Source organism: Oncorhynchus masou, chromosome 32, assembly GCF_036934945.1.
Source record: "Oncorhynchus masou masou isolate Uvic2021 chromosome 32, UVic_Omas_1.1, whole genome shotgun sequence".
Lineage (NCBI taxonomy): Eukaryota > Metazoa > Chordata > Actinopteri > Salmoniformes > Salmonidae > Oncorhynchus > Oncorhynchus masou.
Window position 1 is genome coordinate 2,653,073 of NC_088243.1, and position 16,895 is coordinate 2,669,967.

At 47.9% G+C, this 16,895-nt stretch overlaps 1 protein-coding gene across 6 annotated transcripts in view; it reads left to right on the forward strand.

Annotated features, from left to right (window-relative positions):
• fgfr3 (fibroblast growth factor receptor 3) overlaps positions 1-16,895 on the forward strand; it is a 302,812-nt gene that overhangs the window by 82,427 nt on the left and 203,490 nt on the right. For all 6 annotated transcript variants that reach the window (XM_064953089.1, XM_064953090.1, XM_064953091.1 and 3 more), the window contains exon 3: positions 9,131-9,379. In XM_064953089.1, coding sequence (XP_064809161.1) covers positions 9,131-9,379 — 249 coding nt within the window. The remainder of the gene's footprint in view (positions 1-9,130; positions 9,380-16,895) is intronic.

The following is a 16,895-nucleotide window of genomic DNA, read 5'->3' on the forward strand; positions in this document are numbered from 1 at the left end:
GCATTCATTCAGACTGGGTTAAAGGTTAAGGCATTCATTCAGACTGGGTTAAGTTAAGGCATTCATTCAGACTGGGTTAAAGGTTAAGGCATTCATTCAGACTGGGTTAAAGGTTAAGGCATTCATTCAGACTGGGTTAAGTTAAGGCATTCATTCAGACTGTGTTAAGTTAAGGCATTCATTCAGACTGGGTTAAAGGTTAAGGCATTCATTCAGACTGGTTTAAAGGTTAAGGCATTCATTCAGACTGGGTTAAAGGTTAAGGCATTCATTCAGACTGGGTTAAGTTAAGGCATTCATTCAGACTGGGTTAAAGGTTAAGGCATTCATTCAGACTGGTTTAAAGGTTAAGGCATTCATTCAGACTGGGTTAAAGGTTAAGGCATTCATTCAGACTGGGTTAAGTTAAGGCATTCATTCAGACTGGGTTAAAGGTTAAGGCATTCATTCAGACTGGGTTAAAGGTTAAGGCATTCATTCAGATTGGGTTAAGTTAAGGCATTCATTCAGACTGGGTTAAAGGTTAAGGCATTCATTCAGACTGGGTTAAAGGTTAAGTCATTCATTCAGACTGGGTTAAGTTAAGGCATTCATTCAGACTGGGTTAAGTTAAGGCATTCATTCAGACTGGGTTAAGTTAAGCCATTCATTCAGACTGGGTTAAAGGTTAAGGCATTCATTCAGACTAGGTTAAGGCATTCATTCAGACTGGGTTAAAGGTTACGGCAATCATTCAGACTGGGTTAAAGGTTAAGGCATTCATTCAGACTGGGTTAAGTTAAGCCATTCATTCAGACTGGGTTAAAGTTTAAGGCATTCATTCAGACTGGGTTAAAGGTTAAGGCATTCATTCAGACTGGGTTAAGGCATTCATTCAGACTGGGTTAAAGGTTAAGGCATTCATTCAGACTGGGTTAAGTTAAGGCATTCATTCAGACTGGGTTAAAGGTTAAGGCATTCATTCAGACTGGGTTAAGTTAAGGCATTCATTCAGACTGGGTTAAAGGTTAAGGCATTCATTCAGACTGGGTTAAAGGTTAAGGCATTCATTCAGACTGGGTTAAGTTAAGGCATTCATTCAGACTGGGTTAAGTTAAGGCATTCATTCAGACTGGGTTAAAGGTTAAGGCATTCATTCAGACTGGGTTAAGTTAAGGCATTCATTCAGACTGGGTTAAAGGTTAAGGCATTCATTCAGACTGGGTTAAAGGTTAAGTCATTCATTCAGACTGGGTTAAGTTAAGGCATTCATTCAGACTGGGTTAAGTTAAGCCATTCATTCAGACTGGGTTAAAGGTTAAGGCATTCATTCAGACTAGGTTAAGGCATTCATTCAGACTGGGTTAAAGGTTACGGCAATCATTCAGACTGGGTTAAAGGTTAAGGCATTCATTCAGACTGGGTTAAAGGTTAAAGCATTCATTCAGACTGGGTTAAGTTAAGCCATTCATTCAGACTGGGTTAAAGGTTAAGGCATTCATTCAGACTGGGTTAAGTTAAGGCATTAATTCAGACTGGGTTAAGTTAAGGCATTCAGTAAGACTGGGTTAAGATAATGTATTCAGTCAGACTGTGTTAAAGGTTAAGGTTTGGGATAGGGTTAAAGGTTAAGGTATTCATTCAGACTGGGTTAAGATAAGGTATTCAGTCAGACTGGGTTAAGATAATGTATTCAGTCAGACTGGGTTAAGATAATGTATTCAGTGAGACTGGGTTAAAGGTTAAGGTTTGGGACAGGGTTAAAGATTAAGGTTTGGGACAGGGTTAAAACAAAAACAACTCTAATGTTAGTTCATTAATTCCAATTGGTTAACAGTTCAGGCATTACATTCTGATTGGTTAAGTTAAAGGAAAGATGAACCCATTATGAATGTTATATGTTTGTCCATCTGAGATCTTCCCTGGGTCATCTCCTGTTGTCCCGTTGTCCCGTTGTCCCGTTGTCCCGTTGTCCCGTTGTCCCGTTCTCCCGTTGGCCCGTTCTCCCGTTGTCCCGTTGTCCCGTTGTCCCGTTGTCCCGTTGTCCCGTTGTCCTGTTGTCATTGAAATGACTACACACCTTTACACACACACACACACACACACACACACACACACACACACACACACACTGCACACACTACACACACACACTGCACACACTATACACACTACGCACACTACATACATTACACCCACTACACACACGACACACACACACACTATACACACTGCACACTACACACACACAACGCACACTACACACACTACACACACTACACACACACTACACACACACATAGTTAATCCGACCCTCCCTGCCTAGTCATCGCCATTTTACCTGCTGTTGTTGTGCTAGCTGATTAGCTGTTGTTGTCTCACCTACTGTTTTAGCTAGCTCTCCCAATCAACACCTGTGATTACTGTATGCCTCGCTGTATGTCTCTCTCAAATGTCAATATGCCTTGTATACTGTTGTTCAGGTTAGTTATCATTGTTTCAGTTTACAATGGAGCCCCTAGTTCCACTCTTCATACCCCTGATACCTCCTTTGTCCCACCTCCCACACATGCGGTGACCTCACCCATTACAACTAGCATGTCCAGAGATACAACCTCTCTCATCATCACCCAGTGCCTGGGCTTACCTCCGCTGTACCCGCACCCCACCATACCCCTGTCTGCGCATTATGCCCTGAATATATTCTACCATGCCCAGAAATCTGCTCCTTTTATTCTTTGTCCCCAACGCTTTAGGCGACCAGTTTTGATAGCCTTTAGCCGCACCCTCATACTACTCCTCCTCTGTTCCGCGGATGATGTGGAGGTAAACCCAGGCCCTGCATGTCCCCAGGCACCCTCATTTGTTGACTTTTGTGATCGAAAAAGTCTTGGTTTCATGCATGTCAACATCAGAAGCCTCCTCCCTAAGTTTGTTTTACTCACTGCTTTAGCACACTCTGCTAACCCTGATGTCCTTGCCGTGTCTGAATCCTGGCTCAGGAAGGCCACCAAAAATTCGGAGATTTCCATACCCAATTATAACATTTTCCGTCAATATAGAACTGCCAAAGGGGGAGAAGTTGCAGTCTACTGCAGAGATAGCCTGCAAAGTAATGTCATACTTTCCAGGTCCATACCCAAACAGTTCGAACTACTAATTAAAAATATTACTCTCTCCAGAAATAAGTCTCTCACTGTTGCCGCCTGCTACCGACCCCCCTCAGCTCCCAGATGTGCCCTGGACGCCATTTGTGAATTGATCGCCCCCCATCTAGCTTCAGAGTTTGTTCTGTTAGGTGACCTAAACTGGGATATGCTTAACACCCCGGCAGTCCTACAATCTAAGCTAGATGCCCTCAATCTCACACAAATCATCAAGGAACCCACCGGGTACAACCATGACTCTGTAAACAAGGGCACCCTCATAGACGTCATCCTGACCAACTGGCCCTCCAAATACACCTCCGCTGTCTTCAACCAGGATCTCAGCGATCACTGCCTCATTGCCTGTATCCGCTATGAACCCGCAGTCAAACGACCACCCCTCATCACTGTCAAACGCTCCCTAAAACACTTCTGTGAGCAGGCCTTTCTAATCGACCTGGCCCGGGTATCCTGGAAGGACATTGACCTCATCCCGTCAGTTGAGGATGCCTGGTCATTCTTTAAAAGTAACTTCCTCACCATTTTAGATAAGCATGCTCCGTTCAAAAAAATGGAGAACTAAGAACAGATATAGCCCTTGGTTCACTCCAGACCTGACTGCCCTCGACCAGCACAAAAACATCCTGTGGCGGACTGCAATAGCATCGAATAGTCCCCGCGATATGCAACTGTTCAGGGAAGTCAGGAACCAATACACGCAGTCAGTCAGTAAAGCAAAGGCCAGCTTCTTCAGGCATAAATTTGCATCCTGTAGCTCTAATTCCAAAAAGTTCTGGGACACTGTGATGTCCATGGAGAACAAGAGCACCTCCTCCCAGCTGCCCACTGCACTGAGGCTAGGTAACACGGTCACCACCGATAAATTCATGATTATCGAAAACTTCAACAAGCATTTCTCAATGGCTGGCCATGACTTCCTCCTGGCTACTCCAACCTCGGCCAACAGCTCTGCCCCCCCCCCCCCCGCAGCTACTCGCCCAAGCCTCTCCAGGTTCTCCTTTACCCAAATCCAGATAGCAGATGTTCTGAAAGAGCTGCAAAACCTGGACCCATACAAATCAGCTGGGCTTGACAATCTGGACCCTCTATTTCTGAAACTATCCGCCGCCATTGTCGCAACCCCTATTACCAGCCTGTTCAACCTCTCTTTCATATCTTCTGAGATCCCCAAGGATTGGAAAGCTGCAACAGTCATCCCCCTCTTCAAAGGGGGAGACACCCTGGACCCAAACTGTTACAGACCTATATCCATCCTGCCCTGCCTATCTAAGGTCTTCGAAAGCCAAGTCAACAAACAGGTCACTGGCCATCTCGAATCCCACCGTACCTTCTCCGCTGTGCAATCTGGTTTCCGAGCCGGTCACGGGTGCACCTCAGCCACGCTCAAGGTCCTAAACGATATCATAACCGCCATCGATAAAAGACAGTACTGTGCAGCCGTCTTCATCGACCTTGCCAAGGCTTTCGACTCTGTCAATCACCATATTCTTATTGGCAGACTCAGTAGCCTCGGTTTTTCTGATGACTGCCTTGCCTGGTTCACCAATTACTTTGCAGACAGAGTTCAGTGTGTCAAATCGGAGGGCATGCTGTCCGGTCCTCTGGCAGTCTCTATGGGGGTGCCACAGGGTTCAATTCTCGGGCCGACTCTTTTCTCTGTATATATCAATGATGTTGCTCTTGCTGCGGGTGATTCCCTGATCCACCTCTACGCAGATGACACCATTCTGGCCCGTCTTTGGACACTGTGTTAACAAACTTTCAAACGAGCTTCAAAGCTTCAATGCCATACAGCACTCCTTCTGTGGCCTCCAACTGCTCTTAAACGCTAGTAAAACCAAATGTATGTTTTTCAACCGTTCGCTGCCCGCCCGTCTAGCATCACCACCCTGGACGTTTACTACCTAGAATATGTGGACAACTATAAATACCTAGGTGTCTGGTTAGACTGTAAACTCTCCTTCCAGACTCATATTAAACATCTCCAATCGAAAATCAAATCAAGAGTCGGCTTTCTATTCCGCAACAAAGCCTCCTTCACTCACGCCGCCAAACTTACCCTAGTAAAACTGACTATCCTACCGATCCTCGACTTCGGCGATGTCATCTACAAAATAGCTTCAAACACTCTACTCAGCAAACTGGATGCAGTTTATCACAGTGCCATCCGTTTTGTTACTAAAGCACCTTATACCACCCACCACTGCGACCTGTATGCTCTAGTCGGCTGGCCCTCGCTACATATTCGTCGCCAAACCCACTGGCTCCAGGTCATCTACAAGTCCATGCTCTGCCTTATCTTAGTTCACTGGTCACAATGGCAACACCCACCCATAGCACGTGCTCCAGCAGGTGTATCTCACTGATCATCCCTAAAGCCAATACCTCATTTGGCCGCCTTTCCTTCCAGTTCTCTGCTGCCTGTGACTGGAACGAATTGCAAAAATCGCTGAAGTTGGAAACTTTTATCTCCCTCACCAACTTCAAACATCTGCTATCTGAGCAGCTAACCGATCGCTGCAGCTGTACACCCAATTTTACCTACCTCATCCCCATACTGTTTATATTTATTTACTTTTCTGCTTTTTTGCACAACAATATCTCTACCTGTACATGACCATCTGATCATTTATCACTCCAGTGTTAATCTGCTAAATTGTAATTATTCGCCTACCTCCTCATGCCTTTTGCACACAATGTATATAGACTCTTTTTTTTTCTACTGTGTTATTGACTTGTTAATTGTTTACTCCATTTGTAACTCTGTTGTCTGTTCACACTGCTATGCTTTATCTTGGCCAGGTCGCAGTTGTAAATGAGAACTTGTTCTCAACTAGCCTACCTGGTTAAATAAAGGTGAAAAAAATAAAAAATAAAAAATAAAAACACACTACACAGACACACACTACACACACTTCACACACACACACTACACACACACTACACACACACTACACACACTTCACACACACACACTGCATACACTACACACACACACTGCACACACTATACACACTACGTATACTACACACTACACACACTACACACACACTGCACACACTATACACACTATGCACACTACACACACTACACACATACACACACTATACACACTGCACACACTACATACACTACACACTGCACTCACTACACACACACACTACACACTACACACACACACTGCACACACTACACACACTACACACACACACTACAAACACCACACACACAAACTGCACTCACTACACACACTACACACTACACACACTACACACTACACACACTGCACACACTGCACACACTACACACACTACACACACACTACACACACGACACACTACACACACACACACTGCACACACTACACACACTACAAACACTGCACACACTACAAACACTGCACACACTACACACACTACACACACACACTACACACACTATACACACTACACACACTACACACTACACACACTACAAACACTACACACACACACTACACACACTACAAACACTGCACACACTACACACACTACACACACACTACACACACACTATACACACTACACACACTACAAACACTACACACACACACTACACACACTATACACACTACACACTACACACACTACAAACACTACACACACACACTACACACACTACAAACACTGCACACACTACACACACTGCACACACTACAAACACTACACACTCTACACACACTTCAAACAATACACACACTACACACACACACTGCACACGGTGCACATGTGTGTGTGTGTGTGTGTGTGTGTGTGTAAACAACACAAACTCGCTCTATAAACTCATTAACCAATCCTTCTGAAGTTGTCTTTCTCTGTTTTAAATACTCCCCCATACTGTAGGATATGAATCATCATAACTCATTCATGATCTCCATCTACCATGGAACCATGGTAACACACATTCACACTTTCAGCTATTTTACAGGAAAGTAGTTCAGCTATCGTCTGAGAGGGGGAGAGAGAGGGACAGAGAGGAAAGAGAGAGAGGGAGATGGAGAGGGGGAGTGAGAGAGAGAGGGAGGGAGAGAGAGGAAAGAGATGGGGAGAGAGAGAGAGAGAGAGAGAGGAAGATGGAGGGAGAGAGAGAGGGGGGGAGAGAGGTAGAGGAAGATGGAGGGAGAAAGAGAGAGGTGGAGAGATGGGGAGAGAGAGGTAGAGGAAGATGGAGGGAGAGAGAGAGAGTTGACCCTGTCTCTAACTCTTAGAGAAAAAGGTGCTAAGTGGAAGCATACCGGGATCATCAGTTTGTCCCCATAGGGGACCCTTTCTGTTGCTGGGTAGAATCCTTTGCAGAGGGTTCTACCTAGAACCCCCTACGTAGGGTTCTGCCTAGAACCCTCTATGAAGAGTTCTACCAGCCTTATTAGCCTTAAAATGTCATGTTATGACAATAGATTACATACAATATATAAGACCTTTATTTAAGGGCCTGGTTATAGCCTAACACAGGGTGGTTTACAGGCCACATCAGGCCTGCAAGCGAAGTGTTGTGTAATTTCTATTGGAATCCAGCCAGAGTTAGGATATCCAACAAGTGGAATTGTTAATGACCGGCAACCTGCATTCTGCATGCCTGTCAGGGTAGATGGATTACTGTCGACCTCCATCATCTACGTTGGAACAATCATCTCAGCAACAGGGCCATTAAAACGAGCGTTTCACTACGTCCGCAATAACATCCGCTAAACACTTGTATGTGACAAATACAATTGGATTTTGATTTGATTTGAAATCAAAATATTAGCAGGTTGGATTAGTTTGGAAAAACAGTGTGTTATTGATCTCTGTGCAGCATGACATTAATCAACTAGAAAACAGTGTGTTATTGATCTCTGTGCAGCATGACATTAATCAACCAGAAAACAGTGTGTTATTGACCTCTGTGCAGCATGACATTAATCAATCAATCACTGCAAAAACAACAGATTTAACAGTAAAACAAACTATTCTGAAAATCTCGCTGCAATAGAGCATGCTGGGAAATACCATATATGTAGAACCCTTTTCACCTTCCAAAGAATCATCAAAGAGCCCTTTCTTCTAGAACCAGTTCTTAGAATGTTAAAGGTTCTGGGTAGAACCCTTTGCCTTACGAAGAACCATTGTCTTCTGATTGAAACAGGTCTTGGTAGAACCCCTTCAGAACCCTTTTTTAGAAGAGTGTAACCCTGTCTGTCTCTCTCTCTGTCCCCTAACCCTGTCTGTCTCTCTCTCTGTCCCCTAACCCTGTCTGTCTCTCTCTCTGTCCCCTAACCCTGTCTGTCTCTCTCTCTGTCCCCTAACCCTGTCTGTCTCTCTCTCTGTCCCCTAACTCTGTCTGTCTCTCTCTCTGTCCCCTAACCCTGTCTGTCTCTCTCTCTGTCCCCTAACCCTGTCTGTCTCTCTCTCTGTCCCCTAACCCTGTCTGTCTCTCTCTCTCTGTCCCCTAACCCTGTCTGTCTCTCTCTCTGTCCCCTAACCCTGTCTGTCTCTCTCTGTCCCCTAACCCTGTCTGTCTCTCTCTCTGTCCCCTAACCCTGTCTGTCTCTCTCTCTGTCCCCTAACCCTGTCTGTCTCTCTCTCTCTGTCCCCTAACCCTGTCTGTCTCTCTCTCTGTCCCCTAACCCTGTCTGCCTCTCTCTGTCCCCAACCCTGTCTGTCTCTCTCTCTGTCCCCTAACCCTGTCTGTCTCTCTCTGTCCCCTAACCCTGTCTGTCTCTCTCTCTGTCCCCTAACCCTGTCTGTCTCTCTCTCTGTCCCCTAACCCTTTCTCTTTGTCCCTGGCTATAGACGCTTTGTCTTTCGAGGCAGTCTTCCTCTATGCGTAATCTCTCTGTTTGTCTGTGTCTCTCTCTCTCCCCTTCTAGAATCTGTGTTCCTGGAGGACTATGTGGTCTCTACTGGGGACACCCTGGATCTGTCCTGACTCTCTCTCTGACCCTAACCCTGTCTCTGTCCCTTAAGACTCTGTGTTCCTGGAGGACTATGTGGTCTCGACTGGGGACACCCTGGATCTGTCATGTAACCCCAACGGTCCCGCCCAAGCTGTCCTCTGGTTCAAGGATGGCAGCGGCCTGTTGCCTAGCAACCGGACGCGAGTGGACCAGAGGGTTCTACGCATCATCAACGTGTCTTACGAGGACTCCGGCATGTACTCCTGCCACGTCACTCACGACAACAACCTGCTCAGCAACTACACAATCAGAGTGACAGGTGACATCATCATACATCTCCATCTCTCTTGCTATCCGTCTGGTTTTATATTTACCTCTGGTTGGCTATCCTTTTCCCTCCTCTCTCCTCTCTCTCTCTGGTTGGCTATCTTTTTCCCTCCTCTCTCCTCTCTCTCTCTCTGGTTGGCTATCCTTTTCCCTCCTCTCTCTCTCTCTCTGGTTGGCTATCCTTTTCCCTCCTCTCTCATATCTCTCTGGTTGGCTATCATTTTCCCTCCTCTCTCCTCTCTCTCTCTCTGGTTGGCTATCCTTTTCCCTCCTCTCTCCTCTACATTTACATTTAAGTCATTTAGCAGACGCTCTTATCCAGAGCGACTTACAAATTGGTGAATTCACCTTCTGACATCCAGTGGAACAGCCACTTTACAATAGTGCATCTAAATCATTTAAGGGGGGGGTGAAAAGGATTACTTTATCCTATCCTAGGTATTCCTTGAAGAGGTGGGGTTTCAGGTGTCTCCGGAAGGTGGTGATTGACTCCGCTGTCCTGGCGTCGTGAGGGAGTTTGTTCCACCATTGGGGGGCCAGAGCAGCGAACAGTTTTGACTGGGCTGAGCGGGAACTGTACTTCCTCAGTGGTAGGGAGGCGAGCAGGCCAGAGGTGGATGAACGCAGTGCCCTTGTTTGGGTGTAGGGCCTGATCAGAGCCTGGAGGTACTGCGGTGCCGTTCCCCTCACAGCTCTGTAGGCAAGCACCATGGTCTTGTAGCGGATGCGAGCTTCAACTGGAAGCCAGTGGAGAGAGCGGAGGAGCGGGGTGACGTGAGAGAACTTGGGAAGGTTGAACACCAGACGGGCTGTGGCGTTCTGGATGAGTTGTAGGGGTTTAATGGCACAGGCAGGGAGCCCAGCCAACAGCGAGTTGCAGTAATCCAGACGGGAGATGACAAGTGCCTGGATTTGGACCTGCGCCGCTTCCTGTGTGAGGCAGGGTCGTACTCTGCGGATGTTGTAGAGCATGAACCTACAGGAACGGGCCACCGCCTTGATGTTAGTTGAGAACGACAGGGTGTTGTCCAGGATCACGCCAAGGTTCTTAGCGCTCTGGGAGGAGGACACAATGGAGTTGTCAACCGTGATGGCGAGATCATGGAACGGGCAGTCCTTCCCCGGGAGGAAGAGCAGCTCCGTCTTGCCGAGGTTCAGCTTGAGGTGGTGATCCGTCATCCACACTGATATGTCTGCCAGACATGCAGAGATGCGATTCGCCACCTGGTCATCAGAAGGGGGAAAGGAGAAGATTAATTGTGTGTCGTCTGCATAGCAATGATAGGAGAGACAATGTGAGGTTATGACAGAGCCAAGTGACTTGGTGTATAGTGAGAATAGGAGAGGGCCTAGAACAGAGCCCTGGGGGACACCAGTGGTGAGAGCGCGTGGCGAGGAGACAGATTCTCGCCACGCCACCTGGTAGGAGCGACCTGTCAGGTAGGACGCAATCCAAGCGTGGGCCGCGCCGGAGATGCCCAACTCGGAGAGGGTGGAGAGGAGGATCTGATGGTTCACAGTATCGAAGGCAGCCGATAGGTCTAGAAGGATGAGAGCAGAGGAGAGAGAGTTAGCTTTAGCAGTGCGGAGCGCCTCCGTGATACAGAGAAGAGCAGTCTCAGTTGAATGACTAGTCTTGAAACCTGACTGATTTGGATCAAGAAGGTCATTCTGAGAGAGATAGCGGGAGAGCTGGCCAAGGACGGCACGTTCAAGAGTTTTGGAGAGAAAAGAAAGAAGGGATACTGGTCTGTAGTTGTTGACATCGGAGGGATCGAGTGTAGGTTTTTTCAGAAGGGGTGCAACTCTCGCTCTCTTGAAGACGGAAGGGACGTAGCCAGCGGTCAGGGATGAGTTGATGAGCGAGGTGAGGTAAGGGAGAAGGTCTCCGGAAATGGTCTGGAGAAGAGAGGAGGGGATAGGGTCAAGCGGGCAGGTTGTTGGGCGGCCGGCCGTCACAAGAAGCGAGATTTCATCTGGAGAGAGAGGGGAGAAAGAGGTCAGAGCACAGGGTAGGGCAGTGTGAGCAGAACCAGCGGTGTCGTTTGACTTAGCAAACGAGGATCGGATGTCGTCGACCTTCTTTTCAAAATGGTTGACGAAGTCATCTGCAGAGAGGGAGGAGGGGGGGAGGGGGAGGAGTATTCAGGAGGGAGGAGAAGGTGGCAAAGAGCTTCCTAGGGTTAGAGGCAGATGCTTGGAATTTAGAGTGGTAGAAAGTGGCTTTAGCAGCAGAGACAGAGGAGGAAAATGTAGAGAGGAGGGAGTGAAAGGATGCCAGGTCCGCAGGGAGGCGAGTTTTCCTCCATTTCCGCTCGGCTGCCCGGAGCACTCTTCTGTGAGCTCGCAATGAGTCGTCGAGCCACGGAGCGGGAGGGGAGGACCGAGCCGGCCTGGAGGATAGGGGACATAGAGAGTCAAAGGATGCAGAAAGGGAAGAGAGGAGGGTTGAGGAGGCAGAATCAGGAGATAGGTTGGAGAAGGTATGAGCAGAGGGAAGAGATGATAGGATGGAAGAGGAGAGAGTAGCGGGGGAGAGAGAGCGAAGGTTGGGACGGCGCGATACCATCCGAGTAGGGGCAGTGTGGGAAGTGTTGGATGAGAGCGAGAGGGAAAAGGATACAAGGTAGTGGTCGGAGACTTGGAGGGGAGTTGCAATGAGGTTAGTGGAAGAACAGCATCTAGTAAAGATGAGGTCGAGCGTATTGCCTGCCTTATGAGTAGGGGGGGAAGGTGAGAGGGTGAGGTCAAAAGAGGAGAGGAGTGGAAAGAAGGAGGCAGAGAGGAATGAGTCAAAGGTAGACGTGGGGAGGTTAAAGTCGCCCAGGACTGTGAGAGGTGAGCCGTCCTCAGGAAAGGAGCTTATCAAGGCATCAAGCTCATTGATGAACTCTCCGAGGGAACCTGGAGGGCGATAAATGATAAGGATGTTAAGCTTGAAAGGGCTGGTAACTGTGACAGCATGGAATTCAAAGGAGGCGATAGACAGATGAGTAAGGGTGAGAAAGAGAGAATGACCACTTGGGAGAGATGAGGATCCCGGTGCCACCACCCCGCTGCCCAGAAGCTCTCGGGGTGTGCGAGAACACGTGGGCGGACGAAGAGAGAGCAGTAGGAGTAGCAGTGTTATCTGTGGTGATCCATGTTTCCGTCAGTGCCAAGAAGTCGAGGGACTGGAGGGAGGCATAGGCTGAGATGAACTCTGCCTTGTTGGCCGCAGATCGGCAGTTCCAGAGGCTACCGGAGACCTGGAACTCCACGTGGGTCGTGCGCGCTGGGACCACCAGATTAGGGTGGCCGCGGCCACGCGGTGTGGAGCGTTTGTATGGTCTGTGCAGAGAGGAGAGAACAGGGATAGATAGACACATAGTTGACAGGCTACAGAAGAGGCTACGCTAATGCAAAGGAGATTGGAATGACAAGTGGACTACACGTCTCGAATGTTCAGAAAGTTAAGCTTACGTAGCAAGAATCTTATTGACTAAAATGATTGAAATGATACAGTACTGCTGGAGTAGGCTAGCTGGCAGTGGCTGCGTTGTTGACTTTGTAGGCTAGCTGGCAGTGGCTGCGTTGTTGACACTACACTAATCAAGTCGTTCCGTCGAGTGTAATAGTTTCTACAGTGCTGCTATTCGGGGGCTAGCTGGCTAGCTAGCAGTGTTGATTACGTTACGTTACGTTAAAAGAACGACAATAGCTGGCTAGCTAACCTAGAAAATCGCTCTAGACTACACAATTGTCTTAGATACAAAGACGGCTATGTAGCTAGCTAGCTACGATCAAACAAATCAAACCTTTGTACTGTAATGAAGTGAGATGAAAATGTGATACTACCTGTGGAGCGAAGCGGAATGTTGACCGGGTTGTTGAAGTTCAATTCGGTAGACGTTGGCTAGCTGTTGGCTAGCTAGCTAGCAGTATCTCCTACGTTAAGGACGACAAATAGCTGGCTAGCTAACCTCTGTAAATTAAGATAATCACTCTAAGTCTACACACTCTAAACTACACAATTATCTTGGATACGAAGACAGCAAAGACAACTATGTAGCTAGCTAACACTACGCTAATCGAGTCGTTCAGTTGAGTGTAATAGTTTCTACAGTGCTAGTAGACGGTGGACGTTAGCTAGCTGCTGGGCAGATAGCAGTGTAGACTACGTTAGGACGACGAAATACGATAATTACGCAATTATCTTTGATACAAAGACGGCTATGTAGCTAGCTAAGAAGAAATTGCTAAGATTAGACAAATCAAACCGTTGTACTATAATGAAATGTAATGAAAATGTCATGAAAAGTTATACTACCTGCGGACCAAAGTGTAGATGCGACCGCTCGCTCCAACCCGGAACCGGTTGGCTATCCTTTTCCCTCCTCTCTCCTCTCTCTCTCTGGTTGGCTATCCTTTTCCCTCATCTCTCTCTCTCTCTCTCTCTCTGGTTGGCTATCCTTTTCCCTCATCTCTCTCTCTCTCTCTCTCTGGTTGGCTATCCTTTTCCCTCCTCTCTCCTCTCTCTCTCTCTCTGGTTGGCTATCCTTTTCACCTCCTCTCTCATATCTCTCTCTCTCTCTATTGGCTATCCTTTTCCCTCCTCTCTCCTCTCTCTCTCTCTGGTTGGCTATCCTTTTCCCTCCTCTCTCATATCTCTCTCTCTCTCTCTCTGATTGGCTATCCTTTTCCCTCCTCTCTCCTCTCTCTCTCTCTGGTTGGCTATCCTTTTCCCTCCTCTCTCATATCTCTCTCTCTCTGGTTGGCTATCATTTTCCCTCCTCTCTTTCTCTCTCTCTCTCTCTGGTTGGCTATCCTTTTCCCTCCTCTCTCCTCTCTCTCTCTCTGGTTGGCTATCCTTTTCCCTCCTCTCTCATATCTCTCTCTCTCTCTCTCTCTCTGGTTGGCTCTCATTTTCCCTCCTCTCTCCTCTCTCTCTCTCTGGTTGGCTATCCTTTTCCCTCCTCTCTCTCTCTCTCTCTCTCTCTCTCTGGTTGGCTATCCTTTTCCCTCCTCTCTCCCCTCTCTCTCTCTGGTTGGCTATCCTTTTCCCTCCTCTCTCCTCTCTCTCTCTCTGGTTGGCTATCATTTTCCCTCCTCTCTCCTCTCTCTCTCTGGTTGGCTATCCTTTTCCCTCCTCTCTCCTCTCTCTATCTCTCTCTCTGGTTGGCTATCCTTTTCACTCCTCTCTCCCCTCTCTCTCTCTGGTTGGCTATCCTTTTCCCTCCCCTCTCTCTCTCTCTCTCTCTCTCTGGTTGTCTATCCTCTTCCCTCCTCTCTCATATCTCTCTCTCTCTCTCTCTCTGGTTGGCTATCCTTTTCCCTCCTCTCTCATATCTCTCTGTCTCTTTCTCTCTGGTTGGCTATCCTTTTCCCTCCTCTCTCCTCTCTCTCTCTGGTTGGCTATCCATTTCCCTCCTCTCTCCTCTCTCTATCTCTGGTTGGCTATCCTTTTCCCTCCTCTCTCCTCTCTCTCTCTCTCTCTCTGGTTGGCTATCCTTTTCCCTCCTTTCTCCTCTCTCTCTCTCTCTGGTTGGCTATCCTTTTCCCTCCCCTCTCTCTCTGGTTGGCTATCCTTTTCCCTCCTCTCTCCTCTCTCTCTCTCTGGTTGGCTATCCTTTTCCCTCCTCTCTCTCTCTCTCTCTCTGGTTGGCTATCCTTTTCCCTCCTCTCTCATATCTCTCTCTCTCTCTCTGGTTGGCTATCCTTTTCCCTCCTCTCTCCTCACTCTCTCTCTGGTTGGCTATCCTTTTCACTCCTCTCTCCCCTCTCTATCTCTGGTTGGCTATCCTTTTCCCTCCTCTCTCCTCTCTCTCTCTCTCTGGTTGGCTATCCTTTTCCCTCCTCTCTCCTCTCTCTCTCTCTCTCTCTGGTTGGCTATCCTTTTCCCTCCTCTCTCCTCTCTCTCTCTCTCTCTGGTTGGCTATCCTTTTCCCTCCTCTCTCCTCTCTCTCTCTCTCTCTCTGGTTGGCTATCCTTTTCCGTCCTCTCTCCTCTCTCTCTCTCTCTCTCTGGTTGGCTATCCTTTGACCTCCTTTCTCCTCCTCTCTCTATCTCTCTCTCTGGTTGGCTATCATTTTCCCTCCTCTCTCCTCTCTCTCTTTCTCTGGTTGGCTATCCTTTTCCTTCCTCTCTCCTCTCTCTCTCTCTGGTTGGCTATCCTTTTCCCTCCTCTTTCCTCTCTCTCTCTCTCTCTCTCTCTCTCTGGTTGGCTATCCTTTTCCCTCCTCTCTCCTCTCTCTCTCTCTCTCTGGTTGGCTCTCATTTTCCCTCCTCTCTCCTCTCTCTCTCTCTATCTTTGGCTATCCTTTTCCCTCCTCTCTCCTCTCTCTCTCTCTTTCTGGTTGGCTATCATTTTCCCTCCTCTCTCCTCTCTCTCTCTCTCTGGTTGGCTATCCTTTTCCTTCCTCTCTCCTCTCTCTCTCTCTGGTTGGCTATCCTTTTCCCTCCTCTTTCCTCTCTCTCTCTCTCTCTCTCTGGTTGGCTATCCTTTTCCCTCCTCTCTCCTCTCTCTCTCTCTATCTTTGGCTATCCTTTTCCCTCCTCTCTCCTCTCTCTCTCTCTTTCTGGTTGGCTATCATTTTCCCTCCTCTCTCCTCTCTCTCTCTGGTTGGCTATCCTTTTCCCTCCTCTCTCCTCTCTCTCTCTCTTTCTGGTTGGCTATCATTTTCCCTCCTCTCTCCTCTCTCTCTCTGGTTGGCTATCATTTTCCCTCCTCTCCTCTCTCTCTCTCTCTCTCTCTCTCTCTCTCTCTCTCTCTCTCTCTATCTTTGGCTATCCTTTTCCCTCCTCTCTCCTCTCTCTCTCTGGTTGGCTATCCTTTTCCCTCCTCTCTCATATCTCTCTCTCTCTCTCTGGTTGGCTATCCTTTTCCCCCCTCTCTCCTCTCTCTCTCTCTGGTTGGCTATCCTTTTCCCTCCTCTCTCCTCTCTCTCTCTCTCTCTCTCTCTCTGGTTGGCTATCCTTTTCCCTCCTCTCTCCTCTCTCTCTCTGGTTGGCTATCCTTTTCCCTCCTCTCTCATATCTCTCTCTCTCTCTCTGGTTGGCTATCCTTTTCCCTCCTCTCTCCTCTCTCTCTCTCTGGTTGGCTATCCTTTTCCCTCCTCTCTCCTCTCTCTCTCTCTCTCTCTCTCTGGTTGGCTATCCTTTTCCCTCCTCTCTCCTCTCTCTCTCTCGTTGGCTATCCTTTTCCCTCCTCTCTCTCTCTCTCTCTGGTTGGCTATCCTTTTTCCCTCCTCTCTCTCTCTCTGGTTGGCTATCCTTTTCCCTCCTCTCTCCTCTCTCTCTCTCTCTGGTTGGCTATCATTTTCCCTCCTCTCCCTCCTCTCTCTCTCTCTATCTTTGGCTATCATTTTCCCTCATATCTCCTCTCTCTCTCTCTCTGGTTGGCTATCATTTTCCCTCCTCTCTCCTCTCTCTCTCTCTCTGGTTTGCTATCCTTTTCCCTCCTCTCTCTCCTCTCTCTGTCTCTCTCTCTCTCTCTCTATCTTTGGCTATCCTTTTCCCTCCTCTCTCTC